Source organism: Fonsecaea nubica (assembly GCF_001646965.1).
Source record: "Fonsecaea nubica strain CBS 269.64 chromosome Unknown Scaff21, whole genome shotgun sequence".
Lineage (NCBI taxonomy): Eukaryota > Fungi > Ascomycota > Eurotiomycetes > Chaetothyriales > Herpotrichiellaceae > Fonsecaea > Fonsecaea nubica.
In genome coordinates, this window is record NW_019173694.1 from 81,466 (window position 1) to 104,516 (window position 23,051).

Below are 23,051 nucleotides of genomic sequence, written 5' to 3' on the forward strand. Positions count from 1 at the left end.
CCACCTCGAAAAGTGGTTGATGGCGTAATGCCCTCGACTCCGAGATGATTTCAAGATCCCGACCTGAGCATCAGTCATATCTATAAACCGCGAGAACTGCCGAGAGCATTTGCATTTCCCGTGGGCGATGGCGTGAGCCGATGATTGGAAGATGGTATACTCTACTGTAACATGACTATCGCTCTCGGGCGACCCACCACATCCTCTCCTGAACCGAAGACCGACCACCAGTGCCAAAGAACCGAGGCGCTACGAATGGTATTTGACCCTAGACCAAACCTCACTACCATCCGCCTTTCACAGGTAGCAGTGCCCATAGGAAAGAGCATAACACTCATCTCATCAGAAGCCAGCCTTCGATCGAACATGGCGCTCAACGCATTCGGCACGTCCTATCTGGAATCAATTCTCTCCTTGGTTGGGCTCTCCTTGATGGTTCTGGTTGCATATTTGTTTATCAGCAGCCGACGAGCAGGACTGTCACACATTCCAGGCCCATTCTTAGCCAGGTACACCAACATATGGAGCTTGTACACGACTTGGCTCACGAGTCAGAACTACAATCGCGTATCCTTTCACAACAAGCTGCGGTCACAATATGGAGACGTGGTACGCACCGGACCTAACTCTGTCACTGTTTTCGATCCAGCCGCCGTGACACAAATATATGGAGTTCGTTCAAAACTGGACAAGGTGAGTTCGACAGCCCTGGAGCCAGTTCCCCTTCACAGCTGAACCTGAGCAGGGCCTTGCTTACCTCCCATTCCGCCGCTCAAATGAGAAAACAAGCCTGCTGTCCATTCTTGACGAGAAGACGCACTCCCAATATCGCCGACTCGTATCGAATGCCTACTCTTTGTCCTCTCTCAAGGGTTACGAACCATACGTCGATGAAATGGTGAATCGCCTTGTCGAGGTCTTCGATGGACATGCTGCGGACCATACGCCACTGAACATCAGTCTCTGGTGCCACTACTGTAGGTCAAGCCGGCCCTACGACTAGAATATCCACTGACGATGAACAATTCTCAGACTGCTTCGATGTGGTTTCCAAAATAACCATGGGTGAAGCTATTGGGTGTCTCTCTGGACAAGACACCCTTGGTCTCATCGACATGGTCAAAGACTTTCGTGCGTACGCTGGGGTGGTGTCTCAGATGCCCTGGCTACACCAGCTGTTGCGCGGGAATCCTCTACGACCCAGGGGCAAGCCAACCCCCTTTATCCGCCTTGTCTCGAAGCTGGTGGAAGACCGCCTTGCAACTCCCGATCCTGAAGGGCAAAGACCGGATCTTCTTTCGCACTTTGTCGCAACTCATGCGACATATCCTGAACGCATGACCAAAGCGCATGTGGCTCTCTCCACGGCCGGTAATATGGTCGCTGGTGGGCTGAGTCCCGCTAATACTCTGGACGAGCTTTGTCGCTATCTCGTCAACCACCCCAATTCACAGGAGAGACTATTCAATGAACTACGAGAAGCCCAGTGCGCCATGCCTGCGAAATTTGACGAGGTCAAGAATCTGCCTTATCTGGAGGGCGTGGTTCGAGAAGCCTATCGCATGCACCAATCTACGTCAACCAACTTGCAGAGAGTGGCTGGCCCGTCCGGTCTCACGCTTCCCAATGGCTGCCACTTGCCAGCCGGTACTTGCGTCGGCTGTCCTGCCGGCGCCATCAACCAGGACATGCGCGCTTTTGGAGCCGATGCTCATGTCTACAATCCTGAAAGGTGGATGCAGGGGAAAATGGAGACGACCGAGTCGTGGGAGTCCAGGCGAAAGCTCATGGATAAGACCGAGCTCTCATTTGGCCAAGGTTCGCGATCGTGTATCGGCAAGAGCGTCGCCTCGCTCGAAATATTCAAAGTCGTGGCCACCTTGGTGGGTCAGTTCAAGGCAAGTCAGGCTGTGCCTCCTCAACCCAACCCGCGCTTACCGTGCTTTTTGCAGTTCGAGCTGGTCGGAGAAGCGAGGCACCACGAAGTCTTCGTAAAAGTGCATCGTAGGGAGAAATTCTTGATGGACATTTAAAAAGAGGCTCAGAGGAATGTGGAGCGACATTCTGCCAGCACTGGTCGTTTTCAAGCATTGTCATTTCTACGCCGTGTGCCTCGATCGCTCGGCGAAGGCAAGAACTTCAGTAGTAGGCTGGCTGCACATGTCACCACAGAATCGGATATACACGAAAAACAGGCAAACACTCCAGGAGGCGGTTTCGTAGCGCAAAAGGTTATGGAAGTGTTGGCTCTCCACTATCAGATTTACTACGCTGGGGAATTGATACTGGCGTGCATTACTGTCCGCTAAACTCACTTCTTGCCCTGCCTCTGCTGCTGGTTTCGGGAGCATCTGGTGTACTCTAAGCAGCTTCAAGCAGCTTCTAAGCAACCTAGCCTGGCACGGGCAAAAGAGGCACTTTTTGCCAGGCGCGACCAACGACGATCAAATGTGTTCAATAATGCGACGAACAAGAGTGTATCGTAGGTAGCCATCAGGAGTGCCGGGTTCGTGGTGCTAACTATTAGTACGGAACTTCTAACTGATAAAGGATCTGTAACTACGGAAGCCTTCCCTCTGTAGGCTATATACGAAGGAGCTCTGACATTATATTTATAAAAGAGTATTTCCAATTTTCAAGAAATAAGGCTAATTAAAGCCGGGTAATCGTATCTCTTGCCGTTGTCGTCGCTATTCCACCATTGGATGTCCCCCCCTCCTGTATTTACGTCGAGTCAGATGTTTAGCAGGGCGTTGGGTGTGTGGAAAATGATGCTTGGTCGCGGAATGCTTCGTTCAGAGTATTATGGCGGGTGGCGTAATGCTGTTGTGAGAGCTTACTCCTCTATCAATCCAAACAGTTGAATGATGTTACCTCGTCTAGCATGGCACCATGCTCTTGCCTGGGCATATCAGGCGAATGGACAGGACGAAGATGCGGCAGCTGAGCTGTTCCAAGGTCACTGGAGGATGAAATCCTCAACTCTCGCTTCAGACAGACCTTCCATTGCCTCCCCATGCATCAGCCCATACACGAAACACTCACCCACGAACGTAAACCGTCCATTCAGGACAGGTCGGATTACGTACAACACTTCGCCGCCTAAAAACAGACAAACATGATCTCCTTTCCTCGTGGCTAGTGGCGCTAAACCGAGACATCCACTAGATCCCAGAAACAGCCGGCGGTCCTTATGGATAGGAGCGAAACCAACACGACGACTGGAGATCGGCCTGCTTCGCCGTAAGTGACTGTAATGTCGGTGGCCAGAAATCGCCCGATCATAATGATATTCGAGTCCAGCCTTCGCTAATTGGCGAGCCGAGAAATTTTCTAAACCTTCCCAGAATGGTGATCGGCACGGACGAAAGGGGTCCTCCCGTGGGTTCCTCAACTCCATGCTGTCCGGTCTTGCTACTTTACTGTACGCCACTAGATACTCTTCACTGGTCAGCGGATAGCTCTCGGTTGCTTCCCATGGCATGTTGATAGGTTCATCCTCATCCTCATGGGAGGCTTTTGCCACGGTATGGACAGTGAATAGGCGAGCACCACGGATTGATAATAGTGGGGGGTTCTGGTTTCCTTCTTTGTTTTCCAGAACGAAGCAATTGTCCACTGTGATACCGGCAGCTCGAAAATCTGCGTACCGAGATATTGGAGCAGCATCGGTCGGCATACTCCAATTCGGGGCCCAGCTGGGCAACTCTTTTAGTTCATCCGCGATATTTCGGTTAGGTAACTCAGCGTAGCTGAGGACAGAAATCCAGCCTCTTTCCAGGTTCCGGGAAAGACATTGGGCAACGTCACAATAAACCTTGCTAAGGGAAGCACTGTAGTCTGGGCGTGGTAGGGTTTGGCCGCTTGCCATGCTTAAAACGGCATAGACCTTATCGTGTAAACAAGCGGCGTTTTTGGATCGGATAGCGTGTAATAGCTGATCGAACCTCCAAGGATCGGCATCGGTGAGACATTCTCTGTTCGTATTTTCGGGTAGACACCGCAGCTTGCGGAGCCGTTGTACTTCAAGTACTAGCGCAATAGCATCCACGATTCTCTCGTGATGAAGTATGTTACTCGGTAGCTGCATGCCTCGGCTGTTGAAAAGACATGCCTCATGTAACGCGTCCCAGCTGGCTTGATGGCCACCGCATATCACTGTTGCTTGCTTCGCCATCACGGCTTCCTGGAACGTCCACGTCCGCTGGAACCACACACAACGCCATAAAAACTCTTGAAACATACCTAACATGATGCTGACTGTACCAAGTATGTCCCCGGGTCTGGTGGAAAGATAAAAGTCGAGATCCCTCATTGTGGGCTGTAGCTTGTTTACCCAGGTAACATAGTCAAATGCCGACTCAGTGATATCGCGTCTATTTAACACAACATCCATAAATGGCCGTGACAGAGTCTCTCCCAGCCAAATAATTACCTGTGAAGCACATGAATATATCCTGGCCATCAAGGGCACTTGAGTGGACTTTTCGGCATCATTATCGTCTTGATTTATGCACATGGCGTCCACCCACAGGACACGGTCTTCAGACGTACACCGGAGTCGTGAGAGTGCCTCGATGAGATTTTTGGTCACGTTACGGAAGCCAGACTTCTCGGCGACTTCATGTTGGCACCAGATCCGGCATTCAATTGGCAGCGGTGCCTGCGGATCGGGTTTTCCCACTTCTTCGGGGTAGTACTGAGCTGAATATCCATAAAGATTGCTGCCTGACCAGACGTAGGAGAGAGCTTCATACCCCCTTCTTTGAGCATCATCGAAGGTTAATGTGAGGAGAGAGCATCGAAGGGGTTGATCGCGGTGGGAATTGTGGCCTGGTCTTCCTGGATGTAGAACCATGAGCCGAACCTCGTTGGGCTTAAGGCTGGTGTATTCATAAGCTTTTCCTGCTGCGGAAGTGAAAACATCCATGTTTTCGTCCAGGCTAACTGTTGAATAATGGTGCGAAGTCAAAGATCATTTCCTCTGGTGGAATCAGGAAGTTCGTTGTGAGGCGGCCGGCCACTCGAGGCCGACACGCGCCCTGAATTGGGTATGGTGGGCGCTAATGAGGCCTGTCCACAGGCAGCAGTCTTCTTGGCAGAATAGGCATCGAAATCGCTGGTCAATTTCAAGGCGCACATAGCAAAATCTTGGAAGCGCAGGGCAATGACTGGAAGTTCCAACTGCCAGGTCCATGCTTCCATCGACACCAAGTCGAATTGTGTCAATAAACGGGGTCAAGGTTGCTTGCTTGGAGCTGGATGAAGCGCTGGTGCGACAGTGGTGTCGAGTTCACTTTCTCGATTCTGGTGTTCGAGTCGTCGAAGTACTGTCGGAGGGCATGGATGCGCCTGAGAGTCTTCGGTCTATTACCATCTCAGAGCACATCGGAGCGTCATCCTGAGGATATCAGAATTCCACTTGTTTCTGGCGGCAATATGAGACAAGTTCGAACTACTGCCACAGCCTCTGTCAAGTTTGCATCGTCAGTCTCGACGGACGGTTCCAGGGCCGGAGTGCAACGCAAACAACAGACCTCGCCTCTTGTCAAGGATCTCTGTACAGGATTGCTCGATGTCGACCTGACGAAGACAGGGAGTTACGTTGGGCAGCTTCAACATACCATCTTCTGTAGATTAAAGTGTGTAAGTATGTCAGACAGCTGGTTCACAGTGACTTGATGTGTCGGGAAGTGCCAGCTAGTACTATGTGCTTAAAATAATAGACCCGGCGAGCCAGAGACTTAGGTACAGTACGATAGATCTCCCCGAGTCTCTGGCAGGGAGCGAATCAGGGTCCTTTCGCCTGACTGACTACCAACTACCAACCACCCAGGTCCCCACGTATGCTGTACTGTATTTCGAGTACCTATGTAATCGCGCACAGGACGAATTTCCACTCGTGTGCTTGCTTGCTAATTACATGCACTCACTCACTCCACCTGGTCGGCGCCGCCGGCGTCGAAATCGATCAGCGCGTCGCTCAGGATGCGCAAGATGTGGCAGAACTCCATGACGTTGTAGCGCGTCCCGACTTCTTCCAGGAGGTAGACGTAGTCGAGGAGGACCCTCCTCGCCGAGGCGTAGCCGCCGTTTTGGGCCACGCCGGAGAAGGAGATCGGTCCGCCGTGCTGGATGAACGTTTTGGCGGGGCACGTCGTTGTGGTTGTGGTTGTGGTTGTGGTTGTCGGGTCCATACCCATGCCCATACCCATGTCGAGATCGGTGTCAGTGGTGGTGGCGGGATAGCTGGTGAAGCCGACTTCGCCGACGAGGTTCCAGTCGACGGGGTCGAGAAGTTCAAATGCCTCGCGCTCCCTGTGTGCTGGCTGCTCATGGTGGTGGTCGTCGGTCTCGTCCGGCTGGGGCATCACGAAGACATATAGCCCAAGCACGAGCGCGGCGTGCACCAGAGCGACCTCCGCTTCGTAGGACGTCCCGTCAATGAGCCGGCGTTTCGACATGCACGAGAAGGTGTGCGCCGCGTGCACACACGCCCGCCGGGCCGCAGCCGTTTGTGACCAGGTCGCAATGTCGTCGAGTGCATCCTTCGCCCTCTCGGCCCCGTCCCTGCCGGATGCGACCTCGAACACCCCAAGGTCGGCCGTCATCGACAGGTTCAAGTGGTGCCAGAAAGCCTCGCAGTTGGGGTTGATGATGCGCATGGTTTCGCCGTACGACCTCCACATCTTGATGAGGAACGGGGCGATCACGGCGGCGTGCTCGTCGTGGGCAAACATCTCTGCTGGGATCGGTAGATTCGAATGCCCGGCAGTGAGAGGGCTGTACCGGTGTCTGGCTTCCGCACTACAAGAAGCATTCGCGTTAGCAGTGGCATATTAAAGCGCGCGCGCGCGTGTAATGAATCTGTTCTCGAGAGCACCCCCGCAAGCTAAAGAAACTTACATTCGAACCCAGGCCGTGGAGCAAAGACCGAAGAACCCTATTTCACTGGCATCCGAGGCTGGCGGGAGAATGGCTGCGTCAAGCTGCGGAATCATCAGAGGCATGATGGTCAGTGAACCAGCGTCGACCATCTGCGACCATCGCCTTTCGGTGGCGGCCTGAAATAACTCGGTTTTGCAGGGGAAATAGAAATGCAGCTGCTCGGTTCGTATGACGGGATTGTGATCGTCGAGGTGGGAGAAGAACGAGTCTGTCATGATCAGACACAGAATCAGTCTCTTGATCGATTCTATGCGTGTCCAAGCCCTCCACGTGGCGACATTGTCCAGGGATTGGAACATGGCCGCCGAGAGCTGCTCGCCTTCTTGGGGGTGGAATAGCCCGTGGCGCTGCGCGGCATTGATTGTCTCGTTGTACAGCAGGCGAGAATGTTCGGGCAGGGGCTGCTTCGGGTTGATGGCAGCCAACGACAACAGGAGGAGTGCGGCCGCCAGGGTGCTCAAGAACTCGCCCAGTTGAACGTCTCCTTGTGAACTCACGACCAAGTCGCGGCGGCATCTCTCGATCGCGTTGCCCAGGTGGGATCGCACGAATCTCTTCGCACGGACCGAATCCAACATGGTCAGCCCCATCAGGCACATGGGAAACAAGAGGGTGCTGGAGGTCTTCTTCGCTGAGAATGTCGGTTCGTGGATAAATGGCATCAGGTGGTGGAAACGTCGAAAGTAGACATCGAGGCTGACGTCCAGGATCGCCGTGGAGGGAAATTTTGCGGGCGTGCCACTGTCTTGACTGCACGAGTCACTCGCGCCGCTTCTGATGCTCGTTGCAACGCCTCTGTCGGCTACTGGTGAGAACGGCGTGTTGACAAGGGCGCAGTCTTCGATCAACCTCGCCCTCCGTTCTTCGTCCAAGCCCCATCTCGATTCCGCGAACTCCCCCGGAGCAGCCTGCGATGGTTGAATCCCTTCATGCCCGGTCGGGCTTTGCTGCGAGTAGATGTTCTCCTCCGGGAAAGACGCCACATCCCGCCAGAGAGTCTGGATCAGTCGCCGGGCCGTCTGTTTCTTGGTTGGCCAGAGGCTTGCGATCTTTGCGTATCTCTCATCGGAGATATTGTCCTTGGGGGGCGAGTGGAGCGGTAGCTGACGAGGCCAGTACGGGGACAGACTGAGCCGTGCATCATTTGTAAAACTCGTGAAATCGAAATGTGAGACGTCATCCCAAATATTGGCCGCCAGGGGCATGTCTTGAAGTCCCAGCCAGTCTTCAAAGCCTGCGAGCGGAGGGGCAGCCCTGCGCTCCACAGGATTATCGAAGTCGACCAAGGGTTTGACTCGTTGTGAGGCATGGAGATTCGCTGGATCTTGAGGGTCTCCCGTGCCCTGCCTTTGGCTATCCATGCCGGCCACCATGTTGTCGTCGTCAGAACACTGCACCTGCATCGAATGGACCGGGCGACCATCCCGACGCGATTGCGAAGATGAACTGGCGCAACTCCCAGCTAGCTTGTCTCCATTCGTGTGCGAATCGGTGAGCGGCGGAGAGGCAACAATCTCTCTGTCAGAAGTCGAATGGTGGTTCCTGACATGCCGCATGAGCACATCGCTTCGTGCATATTCACGGCCGCAGTGTGAGCACTTGAACGGCTTCTCTCCCGTATGAGCTCTCTGGTGACGCTTGAGATGTTCGGCCTTGCCAAATTTCCTGTCACAATAGAGGCATTTCTTATTGCGCTGAGCTTTGGTGGCCATTGAGGCGGGGGAAAATAGGAAGAGAGTCGATCAGGTCCAGCGCTGAGGACGAATGGCTATATCAATCAATCAATCAATCGAGATCTGAGGCACTGAGGTCCGGTATTTCGGTGGGCCGCAACAGCGAAGCAAGCCATGGCCCCATGACGAATATGAATGTGGCAACTATTAGATGAAGAGACCAAGTTCCGGATGAATGTCCAACCAGGATGAAGGCAAAAAGATGCAAGAAAATGTTCGTCGTGGGACAAAATTGCGGAGGCTCCTCCACATCCCCAGGTAGTCATCGCTTCGGGGAATGAATCCCAGTACGAACGAGGATTTCCCCAATGGTGGTGCTCTATACATAGACATACATGCATAACCCCATTCCGCGCGTGGAGTCTTGGGAGTCTTGAAGTCTGGACACTTATGCCTCTCTACTGCCACACCAAAAACACATTTCTACCTAATATCGGGAGTGGTGAACCACCATAATGCATCGTCATTGCCATCATGACTATTTAGTGCACAGCCTTTTCCGCATCTCAACTTGCCAAATGCTTCTGGAGATGGGGGATTATCCTCTGACAGCTCTTCCACGTGCCCCTACTTCCAATGTCGCTCCCTTTAGCGCCCCTCCAATGATTGGTCTGTGTTGGAGCCTGACTTCTCCTGACTGTCTTCGCCTGGCGCATTGTGTGGACGATGAGTCTTTCCGAGTGCTCCCTCTCTCACCATGTGGACAGCCGTGTGGTTGGTGAGGTATTGAGATGGGTCCTTGATGAAGAGTGCGCAGATAATGGCAATAACCCCAAAGGGAATAGACGAGTAGAACACTCTCCGGAAGGCGAACGCATACGCCTCTCTGTATGCCATTGCCGCGGCCTGCTCAATGGCTGGAGTGATGCCTGGAACCGAGGCGAAAGCGCCTGGAATACCGACAGCGTTCTGCGCCGTGGCAGGAATCAGAGCCGCAAGTTGCTGTGGGGAGAGATTGTGAGCAGTCGCAACCTCTGCAATCTTCTTTGGAATCTCGTTCTTAACCACACCGTTGAGGATGGTGTTGAAGACTGTTTGGCGTTTTGATCAGCGTGAGAGAACTCAGGTTCCTGTCCCAGATGCACGTACCTGCATTGCCCACACTCCCGCCACCGCTGCGAAAGGTGCCAATCAATCCGGATGCGATTCCCAAGTGACGCAGGGGGACATTTAGTCCGGCAATCACATAGCAGATTAGGGTGATCATGGCAAAGGGTCCCACCCCAAAGAACTGGAACGCCATCCATCCTGCCCGATTGGACGGTACGACACCAGCATAGGCGGCCGTGAAGACGGTCTGAAAGACCAGCAACACAATCACCTGCAGCTTCAAATGGCCAAACTTGCCCATGAAAAGTGTCAAGATGCCGCCAAAGAGGAGTTGTGCGGCACCGTTGGGAAGAGCGATGATGCCGATCTGAATGGGGTCGCTCGTGAACATATAGAGCGAACCCTGAGGGAGCAGGCCTGCAAAAGAATAGAAAACGACGCCTGGTGGTATAATATCAGCAATCGTCGATCGACCGCGAAAACCCCAAGCGGAAGCACACTCACCTGCCACGAAGACCACAACCAGAAGAACGGTAAACTCGCGCACTTGGCGAAACAGAGAATAGGGGAAGAAGGGTTGCTTCGCCAGTGTAAAGTCGTAGACGAAACACGCAGTCAGAGTCAAGAAACCCACAATGATCGGTGCAATCACCGAGGCCGAATCCCAGGCATGTCCATCGGTCCCAGCCCAGGTCAGTCCAATCAGGAAAATCGTCAGTCCTCCCGTATACAAGAGGAAGCCGACATAGTCGACGTCCTTCACTTGCTGCCAACGTGAGTTGGAGAAGTCATACTGTGGACGTGGGGGTGGCCAGTAGAAGACCAATGTCCCAGCGAGACTCAAGACGCCATAAATAATGCCAATGTAGTAGCACCATCGCCATTTCGCAGCCGTGTTGGCGTTCAAAGTTGTCGCTATTAGCGTCCCCGCGAATGCCCAGGGTAGAATCATAGCACATTCGGTGAGACCTGGACTGATTGTCAGGCCTGGGGATCAAGAGGATGAAAGCTTCTCCTTACCCAGGAGGCCCCTCCATTTGTTGGGGACAAGTTCCTGGATGCCGGCGTAGCTGACAAAAATGATACCACACCCAAAGCCAATGACGGTTGATGCAGCGGCAAGCATGAGCGTCGACTTTGCGGTACATGCTATAATCTGCAAGGGTCATCAGCTTTCGATTCCACAATATAACGTGGTCGGGTCTTACCGAGCCAACAATAGCAATAACCTCGCCAGCCACGACGGTCCATCGTCGGCCGAAGACGTCCGACAATGAGCCTGCGAGGGAGAAGCTCACAGAGGACGCGATGCTCCAGCCACCCACAATCCAGGAAATATGTTCAGTGTCGCCGAGGTCGGTGCCGATGGGCACCAAAATCCCTGTGACCAGAATGAAGCCACATGATATCGGGCAGACGTACGAGAATGACAGGGACTTGTAGCAAACGTCAGTACATCCAGCCACAGGTTGATCATGGTGGCACAGCTACCAGGATTGCCAGCAGAGTCGGCCATGTCAAGGTCTCTGCCTTTTCTGGATTGTCCTCCAAAGCGGCTTGGTGTGGATTGTCCAGGTCGAGCGGAATTTCGTGGATGGGGACATGACGAGCCTCTGATCTGGCTTGTTCAACAGTCTCAACTTCGGCGCCTGAGGTTTTTTCTTCAATCGAGGCAGACATTTTGAACAGATGTTTCAGAGTAAGTCCTTTTGGGGAGGGTCACCAGGAGAGAATTAGAAGAAGAAAGGATGAGCTGCAGGAAGTCTGGAGGTATAGGATGAATCGAAATGTTGATAATTCAGCAATGGTCTGTAAAACTATACCCTGTCCCACGCGAGAAGGGTTCTCCACCCGATCATAGGACCCGGCACTGCTTTGCCGCACAAATGACAACTCCCTCTTCGCCCGTTAGCGTAGCGGGACTAATGCCAGGTGGACCGGGTCATGGAATGCTTTCAGGGAGTGACAGTAAATCCAGGTGCTCGAATATCGCGTGGATCGAGAGAATGCTCGGGTTCGACCAGCCTGCTTGTCGCGTTCGAGACAGTTGTCGATGAAGGAAAACCCCATGTGCTTCAACAAGCCCCACCACCTCAGGCCCATCAGTCATTTCGAGTCCTCACACATCAACTGCCGCAAGGGAGATAGATGTATGGCCGTAGGAATAGCCGCAGCCGAGGTCTTTACCCCGAATAGTGCCGGAACATAAAATACAACAGATCAACCTGAGCCCAGGGGGAAACTATGAACAAGCCCCACATGAGGTGGGCGCGATACCACAAGGCTGTCTATGAACAACAGCTTTGTCCGGGGTACCCCACATCGTAGTAGAAAACACCTGGGGTTAGCGATGGCTTGGAAGGGGAAGGGGAATGACAAATGCGCATGTAATCCATGGACGGTTCGCATTTCGATGTCTTCCAGCAACGTCATGTCGATGCTTTGAGAAGACGGCAATCACTTATTGTATCTGCTTGGCTTTGGAATATGATGATGATGATGATGATGATGATGGAAAAGTGCCGGATCGATTTGCTGTCAGGCATACCTCTCAAGGAGCTTCTGGGACTGTCAATTAGTCCAGATACCACATAGGCAGAGAACCTGGGGTCATCCCCCGCTGCTGCACACTTACTCAATCGCGGCATCAAGACCTCGCTCGTCATCCTGCAACAAGATTCTCGAACACTTTCCAGCATCTTCTGGGAGAGATTTTAAGGCTCAAAATTCCTTTTCCCGATTCTGCACCGCCTGTTGGTGGTTGGTTGCAGTGGTCTCTGTAACCGAGATCGCTCCGACGACAAAGAGCAAAGACAGGACTCAAAACTCTGTGGCTCGAAGAGCGATTTTCGAGTTGGACCGGTTGTTGGTAGGTGCCGCCAAAAGTTTCAAGCTGTGTCCATTGCATCACCAATTGTCCCGTTGCTACCGTTGCTGCCGTTGACGGCAAATGTAACATGGCCTGCGTCGCTGATGAAATGTTTCTCGAAATCATTGACAAGTTTGATTGATCTCGCCGGGTCGTAGAACAATTTGTAACTTCTTTGAACATCTTCGATGCCGACTTCCTTCGCCTTTCGCTTCTGACTCAGCAATGTGGACGTAGTGATGATATTACTCGCATATCGCAACCCAGATTCCTGGCCAATCTTGGTGAGCAGAGCAAGCGCATCTGCCGAGAGGTCAACTTCCTCTTCCTGAGCGCGAATCGCGAGGATCTGCGAGATTTCGTCGGCCGCGTATGGCTGGGTGCTAATTATGACGAGGCGGTCCAGGAAATCCAACGGGAGGCCATGCGGCGAGCTGTAGGTCGTCCCTCGAATTCGAGTGTTCCCTCGGTTGCTTGCCATGATGACGATTGGAGCCAGATCTGCTTCCAGGGCACGATTGATGTATGAATAACACTCGATGTCAAGCATGTGCACTTCGTCAATGAACAACACACCGGGAATGATCTCGGCTTTCCCTTCTTCCTTCCATTCTCCAACCTTGGTGTTGATCTGATCACGTACCTCACTCCGTATCTCACCCGTGTCGCCAGAAAAGAGGGCCAGGAAACCCTGCGTTCTTGAGTTGATGACATCGATCTCATGCAAGCTGACGGTGTGAACAACCTCCTTCCGTACTTGGAGTTCGCCCTCTGGACATTGCACGAACTTGGTGTCTGCGCCCATTGCGTCGTAGTCGCGTGAGCGCGTGTATGATCTCCCTAGTTTCGTGATCTTCCCCGAGGATTTATCAATTGAGATGACATCACCAGCCATGACTCTCTCCTTGGTCATTGAATCTATCATTTTGGTGCCCATGTCATAGACTGTTTCCATATCAGTCGTTTTGATCGTGAGTTTGCCTTGTTTGTTGCCCTAACCGGATCTTGTCAATTGAGGTCCAAACACATCGGAGAACCATGGCTTACCCCCGAGACGCTCCTATCTATTTGGATTTCGACCACCTCGCCTTCGATGATCTCACTTTCCTCCTTGATCCTCACACCAATGGACTTGCGGAATGCTTGGGTCAAAGCCTCTGTTTTGGACATTTCGAGGGAGAAGATTTCGGTAGATGCGAGCATTGTGAAGGGGACATCGGGTCCTAAGGATTGTGCCATGGCCATCGCGATGGCAGTTTTTCCTGTGCTAGGAGGACCAGCGACCAACACTGCTCTTCCAGCAATCTTGCCCTCTTTCACCATTTGGAGAATAACGGCTGCCGCTTTCCGTGCTTTTTCTTGCCCGATTAACCCTTGGGAAGAGGCTCTGGGCTCCAAGGTTGCAAGATCCACACCAAGGCCTCGGATATGGGAATGGGCAGCGATGAGATTGAGGCCGCGAACCTCACGGCTCTCGGACACGGTTGTTATGGGCTGGCGCGAGTCAGTGGAGCAACAACCAAAGAGACACACATGAACTCACTGCCGCCATTTTCCAACAATGGTAGAATCTGAGGCGAAGACGAAGGGATCACTTTGAGGAGAGGTAGATGAATAGGAACCAAGCATCGATATTTCCAGTCCAGTCCAAAGCTTTCCTGCGGTAAGTGAACAAATTCACGAGAACCGACTTTCTCTGAGGAAAGTTGGCGCAGTCGGATGACCTTCCGTTTTCTGCGGAACCCGCGTTGCACAGGAATCCTGGACTGCGACCCAACGACAATCTATATATGTACGAGGTACATGTGCCTTTGTATGTACGTTGATACTGCAAGGGTACCGACATACCCGGTGCTTTACATTGGGCGAACCCAGAGGAAACAACTTGGACGGGAAGACACATTATCTTTGTTAATTGCCATAGATGCCATATCCCAAGTTCCCGTATATTCGACTTCCAGTGCATCCTGAAGCTGCCTGCGCTCGCTGTCCAGTACATTCGCCTCGCCTTTATCCCTCCCTTCAATACATGAAACATATTGCGCTTTCCTGAGCCACCGCGGCTGCATTTCTAGGCATCTGGCACGTCGGCCACTCAGTGAGAATCATATATGCTACCGAGTGGCTTGGGAGTCCATACACCAGCACTATGCAAAACTCACCTTCCAAACCCCCGGGCTCGTCTTCAGCAATTAGTTCTTCTTCACCGCTGCGAGACCCGCGACTCAGAAGGAAAAGCAAGCCGGTGCATGCAGCTGAGGATGTTGGCGCTGTCAGGGACCGGGCTTCGGCCAGCAACACGAGACACACAGCCTCGACAAGTACTCGGTCGAGCCCGGTCAGTATGCTGGGCAATCCTCTTACCATGCCGTCCGAACCATCTGAACTCGAAAGTACCTTCTTCTCCCATGTCACAGCCGCCATTGAAACCGATTTCTGGAGGCGCAGAAGCGAGCACCTTTGCTTTCAAGGCAAGGTTGCTCAACGAGAGCTCGAAAGGGAACAAGGGATGGAGGATCCGTTCCCCGACCTTGTTAAAGAGGCTGAACAGAAGACGCGTCGGTTTCAGCATGAACATAGCATGGCCAGAAAGCAGGAAACCATTTGCCAGGCGAAGACACAGGCATCCGGAGGCAGCTTCATACGACTCTTGTTAGAGATCGTCAATGCTAAGGATGACCAAATCAAGACTTTAACTGATCAAGTTGGGGCTATTCAAAAAGAACTGGAAGGTTTCCGCTCGCAACAAATGGAGCAGGACGAGCGGTCGACACCCTGTATGCAAGGGCCAGAGGAATTCCAAAGCCAGCAATTGTCGGTAGACCAGCGTCTCAAGATATTCGACGATAAACTGAACGATATGGACTCCAAACTGCAAACGCATGATAAGAAACACACGGAAGCAGATCGAAGCATCCGAGACCTCGAAAACACGCAGTCTCAACACCGTGCCGACCTTGATGGTATCAAAGCATCCTCTGAGACACTGAGGACCAACCAGAACACCCTGCAGGACTCAATGAATAGTCTACAACAGAGTTCAACATCCATGGGTGGGCGCATCGAAGAACTGGCAACTATACCGGCAGCGTTAGCAAGGGTGAACGAAGAAGAGATCCCGGAGGTCCAAACACAGTTGAAGGTAATACAGAAGCAGGTCTTAGACCAGACTGAACGAACTCGTCAGAGTCTCCATGTCAAACTCGAGGCCATGCGAGAAGAGTGGAAAACGAAATATGGGAAGTTCCATCCACAGCCCGAGTCGCTCTCTTCTACGATCGAGCAAGTTCTCGTAACGAAATGTGATGGTCTAGGGTCAGACCTGGAGTCGCTCTCTCGTCGGATTTCAACGCTCGAGGGAGCTGTCAAAACATCTGATGCTGCCACCGCCGCCGACCACGAACGAATCGAGACCGTTCAAAAGGAGATCACTTCTTTGGCGAAAGAAGTCAATAAAAGTTCCAATCAAATGACACAGTCGGTCGAGGGTCTGTCCAAGGAGTTGACATCGACGAAGACAAGGCTGGACGATTTGACAGCAATCCTGGCCGAGTTTGATCCTACAGGGTCCAGTGAAAAATTGAAGTCGTTGGACGCGCGATTTGGAGAACTATCAGCGCTTAAAGCAACCACAGCTGGACTGGATACCACAGGAATGGCCGATGACGTGAAAAACCTGCGGAGGCAACTGGCCGAACAGGCGAACAAGCAACAAGACCTGGCAGATTCCCTCGGTCAAGAGATACAATCACTGAACGATCGGTTGCCCAAGGCCGACATGGGTGACCATGACCCAGCTAACATGGCGGGATGGGGACGGGTTGAGCTTAAAACCCTTAAAGCAGAACTTAAAGCAGAAGTGGCAGGTCTACGTGCAGGGTGTGAGTCGAGGAATCGAGATGGTGCCGATCAATCTGCCAAGCTCGACGAGCGGATTAATCGGTTACAGATATCCCAGGACAAGCTCGCGTATTTACATGGCCTCCTGAAAAAACGCCATGAAAGTCTCTCGCAACATTTAACATTTATTGGGGTGGGCCCTGCCGGCAAACCTGTTCTTGAATACAACAAGAAGCAGCTCGATGCCTTGATTGAGCAAGCGATGAAAATTCCTGTCAAACAAGACGTTGAGAATTTATATTCTATGTGTGAGAATCTGGCGAAAAAAGTTCAAAATGTGGCCACCTCGATTGGTCGAGTCGAAACAGACCTGGCGACCTGCCAAGACTTGGTCAACAGGAATGTTGGTGCTTCGCAGCGGGTTGAGGATGAGACCACCCCTGCGGCGCTCCAAATCTCAGGGGCTGACGATGACGACGGGGAGCCACCCAGCTCTACGTTGAAGAAGCAATCGCCTGGTGGTGAAACTCGTCCGCCTACAAGGAGCTTAAAACGCAAGCGCGCACAGAGAAAAGACTCGTTTACCAACCCCGAGGGTGATACCGATGACGAGCCTCTTGAACCCCGCAGGCGAAAATCTCGACGTTAGGTGGCTCGGAGACTTGGTTTTGGACACGCCGTTCTTTTGTTTCATTTTTAGCAGAGACCACGAATCACCTTTGAAGGACCTCTTCGCGGAGCAGAAAATCTCCAGGCGTGATACGGGGTCACCCCATGTCGCCACGGGTTGTTAAAGATTGCCCTAGTGCCATGACCGTCGAGTTTGAAAAGTTGTGGGAGATGCACGCTTGATAATGATGATTGATGAATACAATGAGGAGAAACCCCGAAAATAACAGGGTTTAATAATTCATGAGAAGATGGATATCATTTTATCTCCCCAATGCAGTAGGCGATGACTCTCATGATTGATGTTTGATGAAAACATCAGTTGGACAACCTGGAGAGGGCATGAGAGGAGAAGCTCTGACAGCACTCAAGTTTGGAAAGGCGAGTAAACTGCGGTCCAGGTACGTGGGTGATCAGCAGTGATTGGTTGTAATACTAGTGCCTCAGCCTTGTTAATGCCTAGAACATCTTAGCTCAGATCTTTGCATGAGTTCCGCCATTAGAGTCTTGGCGCATCTATCCATTGCGCTGAGCGCCCGCCGTTCCCTGTCCCGCCCGTCCCGCTTTGTGAGGCCATGTTCAGTTGACCGAAAGAACCATGACATCCACCCTGTCAGAATAGAATGGTCGGGTCCCCCTCCAATTTTGGATTGATGAGGACGAAACGGAATAAAAACGGGTGATGGGTCGGAACGTCACCGACCACTACTTGTATCAATGTTCAATCCCACCTCAAGGGCTCCTCGGCTCCGACAGGCCGGAAATCATCGGATTTACACGGTCGAACCATTAGGGCTTTTAGTCATCTTTTGCTATCATGGAGGAGTACTCTGTCGAATCAATCCATGGATTCGTGGGCCAGAAGGACCATCTCTCTCGAGTGGTGCTTGATCCACCTTTGATGCATATCGGCGACTTGTGATCGCTCGCCTTCGGAGGCCCCGGTCAACCCATTTCTCAAATGTGACATCTAGATTAGCTCTCTAGAGCGATCACCTAGCGCCTCCTCGCTCTTGACGGCCTTTGGACTGGTTTCCCAAAGAGGAGTACTTTTCCTTGACCTATCAGACCATTACGCCATGTCCCCCCCGCTCGGTGCTTGTCGTGCTCGAACTCATACTAGTGTTGCGTGCCATCCATGCCACAGTGCGAGAGATCTACTTATCCACGTCGAGGTTGTCATCATATGAAAAGGTCCTGCTGAATGGTGTTTGGCGTGCCTGAGGCTCTAGACTTACGACTCAGCGTCCTTGACTTCGGCTGCTGTACGTCGAAGCTCTTTTCCCTGCGAACCTATCGACTACGCCTGGTTGGAACAGCTCGAGCGTTCTATTTCTACTGGCACCAGATATGGCTGCCCCTGTGTCCTCGAGTGGCCCGTCCACAACACCGTCCCTGGCCCGAGTTGACGCCCGGGACCCCGAGACCACAGCGGACGTGGTCCAGGAGTTTCTCGAACGGGACGGTGCCGTCATTGTGACGAACCTGATCACCGCCGAACAGGCGGCGCAGATCCGCCGCGATCTCAAACCGCATTTCGACGCCGACGGGGGCGACAAAAGCGGCTTCTTCCCCAACACGACGCGGCGGGCCATTGGGCTCTTGGGCAAATCGGCCACGTGCGTCGACCTGGCCCTCAACCCCCTCTTCAACGAGGTGGCGTCCCGACTCCTGACGTCCAAGTTCGAGTACTGGATCGGCCAGGAGAGGCAGGTGGCCGTATCCAAGCCGCAGATCTCCAGCACCGTCGGGTTCCAGGTGAACCCGCGCAGCAGGCAGCAGGGCCTGCATCGGGACGACATCGACTACCACGTCCGCTCGGGCCATGACTCCGTCCTGATTGGCTGCGTGGTCGCGACGGTCAAGACGACGCGAGAGAACGGCGCCACCGTCCTCATCCCGGGCTCCCACCGCTGGAAGGACGATCGCTGCCCGTATGACCACGAGGCTGTGCCCGCTGAGCTGGAGCCGGGCGATGCCACCATCTTTCTCGGGAGTACATACGTGAGTCCCTGGGCAGACGTGTCTCTTGTCCCTCTTGCTGCGGCGGCACTGACATATGTACCTCTTTTGCGGTCTAGCACGCGGGCGGCGCTAATCAGACGACGTGAGTTTTTCCACTTGTGCTCGAGATCATACTGCTCCAACGAGGCTGGCTGGCCTGCGTCATTGTTTCACGGTAGAGCATCCAACATGGTGAACGAGAACTAACCCGCGTCTCTTGAAAACAGAGACCAAGTCCGGGAGACAGTCGGCATCTTTCTCACAAAAGGTTTGGTTGGCCCCTAACAGCTTTACTTCACTCTACTCCCTCCCCCTCCACTTTTCTTGTCACCTCCCTCCCCCCTTCTCTCGATCTGGCATCTGGCGATCTCACCACAAATCCAATCCAGGAATGTACCGCCAAGTCGAGAACCAATACCTGACCGTTCCGCCGTCGGTGGCGTCGTCGCTCCCCACAAAGGCGCAGCGCCTGCTCGGGTACGGGGTGAGTCCGCCGTTCTGCGGCTTCGCCACGGATTACAAGGACCCCATGCAGGAGTTGTTTGGCGTCGTGGATGCCGAGACGGTCGTGTTGTGAGGAGACACCCGAGAGCCAGGACCCCGCGAGGGAGGGATGAAGGAGAGACAGAGGGGGAGAGAGGCTTGGTGGATAAGACAAACTTGCGGATAAACCAGGATGTACAAGCAGCCTCGTCCTTCAAGGGTAAGGGAAAGAGACAAGATGGAGCGAGACCACGTTTGGTAGTCTGTCTAGGTGTTCAAATGGCCTGTGATCAGTATGACAAGTCGTGAATCTCAAAAATAGCGGTTCATTATAGATGGACATTGGATACTCCCTGAGACCACTTTGGTAAAATGCCTCGTCTTTTTCGTCTCAACATCCCTCCTTCACATCCTACAACATCAGAACTACCCTATCGAAACGTCCCTCACATACTTGGAAAAGGACCAAATCTGACTTCCTTACAATAGGGTCCTTCACCCCGCCTGTGGTCCCCTGGGCCAGCAACCTCTGAGGGGCATCTTTGCAGACTTCACCTGCCTGTGCCAGATTCCTTTCCCGGTCCTCTGGGGCGATGGCTTGGGAAATCGGCTCCAGCAATTCGCTCTCGTCTTTGGATCCCTACGTCGCTGCTCTTGGTCATATTTCAGAATATACCGAAGAGGCGTCTCCTCGCGAGGCAATGGGTTGCCCACCTGGTCCCGGAGAGTGTGGGTAAGAGGCGTCGGTCGACGGAATGGTAGGCGTACTGCAGGAACACCATTCTCATCGCATCCCATGATATATTCCAATTTAGGGAATATAGGTAGCCCGCACTCACGTGGCAGGATGCTCTTCGGAGCACTTGAGATAGCTCTTGTCACCAGTTCACAAGACGTTTGATTTCTGCTTTTTTTCTTTTGATCCCGTGTACTAGAGCTCCCATGGTCGTTGAACGCTGCAGTATGAGATCGTTTGTCTCCGCGCGAACTTCTGCACCTTCCGACAGATCCCTGAGAGCTATTACGCAGCTCTTCGACGACCATATCAATATTCTTCCGGCCCGCTTCGACTTTCGCGTGTAGGGCAGAAATGTCGCAACCAGTGAATCTTGTTTCGGTAGTTTGCTGCTGTGGTCTTTGTCTCTGTGCCTTCTTCTGCGGCTTCGACTTCTTCGACCTTGTTTTCTTGTTTGAATGCGCGATTCGGAGATTCGAAGATGCATCTTTGAAGCATTCAGTGTTTTCTGGGTGAATGGACAAGGATCCATAAGATAAATTCCGTCTCCATGGTGATGGAACTCTTCTGACCGTACCAGAAATGACGTTGGTCGCAGCGGGAGATGCTGATGAAGACATATGTCGGGCAGAGTACTTCATGGCTGTGCTGTTCATATCGCCTTCTGATGCATCAGAAGGGTCTCTGAACTGCCAGGGAGGGTGTGGTTTGCATTGTGCATCGGGCATGCAAGCACCTGGTGTACATTTCCCATGGCTAGTCCCACCATTTGACAACACATCTATTGTGCCTTCTCGTATTTCGGTACGAACTCTGCCTTGGGTGTTGACAGCGGTGCGTTTTACTGAAGGGAATCTGGCGTTCAACCTATGCGCCGCACTTGAGAGGCTTCTCTGACAACCGGGCAATCGGGTTCCATCATCCCCGTCAATGTCACTGGGCGGGAGTGAAAAGATCGACCTTCCGGTAAAAAACGACCCCGAGGCAATAAGGGGTTTGACAGAGACCTTTCTCCTTTTTAATTTCCTTATCGAAGGCACTTTATTCCCATGACGGTGCTCTGCACGGTGCTCGCAGTCCGAGTCTTCAATGACAATACAAACTGGCATGCCTTTGCTCGGTCGATTTCCTGTTTCCAAATTCTTTGTAGTTGGGACAGTGTTATGTGGTTGAATCAACGCAGTACTGTCAGGCTTGTAGATTCCTGGATCTGTGTCCTCAATTGTTAGATATATCACCCCACTCTGAGAGAGCGGTGTCCGGGTCTTGGGAAGCTTTTGTAGGGCATCAGACTGAAAGTTCGCCACCCTTGAACCATTGATAGGACATCGAGTGATTGGCTCTACAGTGGGTATGGCGCTTCGATCTTGTTGTGTAGTGTCATCGTTCGGGGCGGTCAACGTATCAAAGGTAGTCTCAGACGAGTAAGCTCGAGAAGCCGCAAAAAGTCTGGTATCGCATGCAATCACCCTCTCGCATCCCTTGCCCAAATTTAAATCATGATTGGTTATAGACGGAGCTGGGGTGGCATCTCCTGAAGCAGGGAGAGTCTGTCCTCTGTCCGCGTGCTTGTCTGTATCGATCTGTCCATTGAATGGGGTCGGTCGCGATTCTGAGGGGGGACATTCATGAGTTTTCAGAAGATGCTGTGGGTGGAAGGACCAGGGCTTCTTTGCTGGTTTAGCAATGGTTGAAGTCGTGGGTACCAGAGTCTGTCTGGGTTCGGTGGTGGAGGCATTTCCAGCTCCGTTTCTCTTGACCAGGTATTCTCCACTTGTGTAGGAATGGACTTTGCTTCGAATAGGGTCGAGGGCAACCGCCTTTCTGTTTGTGATGATATGCTCCAATTCCAACGATCTCTGTGGACTAGATCCAAGCGAGGACTGTGAAGGAGCCAGTCCGCCCTCAGTGATGTCGTCTTCGAGCTCTTGTTCTCCTTCTGATTCACTATCGTAGCCGCTCATTTGTCCATCGACCCCTGAGCTTGATTCTAGTTCTTCGTCCTGAAGACTATGTGGAACTCGGTACTGCCGTCTCAGGTTCAGCGCGCGACGCTGGAGCTTCGTTGGTTGGCGTATATTACCGGTGCGGAGGGCGACTGCGATCCTGGCCGCCGCGTCGATCTGAACGTCACTGTCAGGACTGCATCAATAAGTTGGCCGTAAAGAGAGTCATCGATCAATGAACCACAGAAAAGGCACTTACAGGAGTCAGCGCAAAGCCCAACTCGTAGTGTAACAACTGTGACAGAAGCCACAAATAGTCTTGACGATCCAACCGTCGATCCGCGTTCGGGTCCGGATCACCGTCAGCAAGAGTCAAGGGGCGAACCCGATTCTGCAAATCACGAGTTGATTCGCGTGAAAACCATCGAACTTGCAGGTCTTGAGGGAGTCCGACTTGGAGGCCATATTCTGAGGACCAGCGCCATCGATCTTCCTGGTAGAGGTCACGCAAGATGGCCGACTCAGATTCATCCAGTTTCCCCATCTTACCCAAGGTGAGATCGATCAATTGGCACTGTTGCGACCTCTGGGATGCTAGACTTTGGAGAATATCTTCATCCATGTTCACGCGCATCGTAACTTCTCTTGCTGAAGAAAGGTATGGTGATAAGCGAAGTAGAATAGGGCCGGGATCGGAGACGATGGAGACGGTGTGTTTAGAGAGGCGTGAGGCTTGAAGGAAAGAGGACAAAAACTGCAGGTCTAGGTTAAAA

General features: G+C 52.7%; 7 protein-coding genes across 7 annotated transcripts; 3 read left to right on the plus strand and 4 right to left on the minus strand.

The window, feature by feature from the left end:
* Positions 1-366: 366 nt before the first annotated feature.
* Positions 367-2,033, plus strand: AYO20_04127 (hypothetical protein; the record flags this gene model as incomplete). Its single annotated transcript, XM_022642426.1, has 3 exons — positions 367-693; positions 746-977; positions 1,033-2,033. 3 exons carry the CDS (start codon positions 367-369, stop codon positions 2,031-2,033), a joined length of 1,560 nt encoding a protein of 519 aa, XP_022501523.1.
* A 3,900-nt stretch (positions 2,034-5,933) lies between these two features.
* AYO20_04128 (hypothetical protein) lies at positions 5,934-8,660 on the minus strand (the record flags this gene model as incomplete). The annotated part of the gene is made up of 2 exons (XM_022642427.1): positions 5,934-6,807; positions 6,907-8,660. 2 exons carry the CDS (start codon positions 8,658-8,660, stop codon positions 5,934-5,936), a joined length of 2,628 nt encoding a protein of 875 aa, XP_022501524.1.
* A 609-nt stretch (positions 8,661-9,269) lies between these two features.
* Positions 9,270-11,411, minus strand: AYO20_04129 (hypothetical protein; the record flags this gene model as incomplete). The annotated part of the gene is made up of 6 exons (XM_022642428.1): positions 9,270-9,712; positions 9,771-10,172; positions 10,236-10,700; positions 10,752-10,887; positions 10,940-11,167; positions 11,223-11,411. 6 exons carry the CDS (start codon positions 11,409-11,411, stop codon positions 9,270-9,272), a joined length of 1,863 nt encoding a protein of 620 aa, XP_022501525.1.
* A 1,208-nt stretch (positions 11,412-12,619) lies between these two features.
* Positions 12,620-14,152, minus strand: AYO20_04130 (RuvB-like helicase 2; the record flags this gene model as incomplete). The annotated part of the gene is made up of 3 exons (XM_022642429.1): positions 12,620-13,594; positions 13,648-14,094; positions 14,144-14,152. 3 exons carry the CDS (start codon positions 14,150-14,152, stop codon positions 12,620-12,622), a joined length of 1,431 nt encoding a protein of 476 aa, XP_022501526.1.
* An 813-nt stretch (positions 14,153-14,965) lies between these two features.
* Positions 14,966-17,089, plus strand: AYO20_04131 (hypothetical protein; the record flags this gene model as incomplete). The annotated part of the gene is made up of 1 exon (XM_022642430.1): positions 14,966-17,089. One exon carries the CDS (start codon positions 14,966-14,968, stop codon positions 17,087-17,089), a length of 2,124 nt encoding a protein of 707 aa, XP_022501527.1.
* A 1,370-nt stretch (positions 17,090-18,459) lies between these two features.
* AYO20_04132 (hypothetical protein) lies at positions 18,460-19,690 on the plus strand (the record flags this gene model as incomplete). Its single annotated transcript, XM_022642431.1, has 2 exons — positions 18,460-19,216; positions 19,503-19,690. The coding sequence occupies 2 exons, from the start codon at positions 18,460-18,462 to the stop codon at positions 19,688-19,690; spliced, it is 945 nt and encodes a 314-aa protein (XP_022501528.1).
* A 2,149-nt stretch (positions 19,691-21,839) lies between these two features.
* On the minus strand, positions 21,840-22,900 carry AYO20_04133 (hypothetical protein; the record flags this gene model as incomplete). The annotated part of the gene is made up of 3 exons (XM_022642432.1): positions 21,840-21,905; positions 22,039-22,455; positions 22,538-22,900. The coding sequence occupies 3 exons, from the start codon at positions 22,898-22,900 to the stop codon at positions 21,840-21,842; spliced, it is 846 nt and encodes a 281-aa protein (XP_022501529.1).
* Positions 22,901-23,051: the final 151 nt, after the last annotated feature.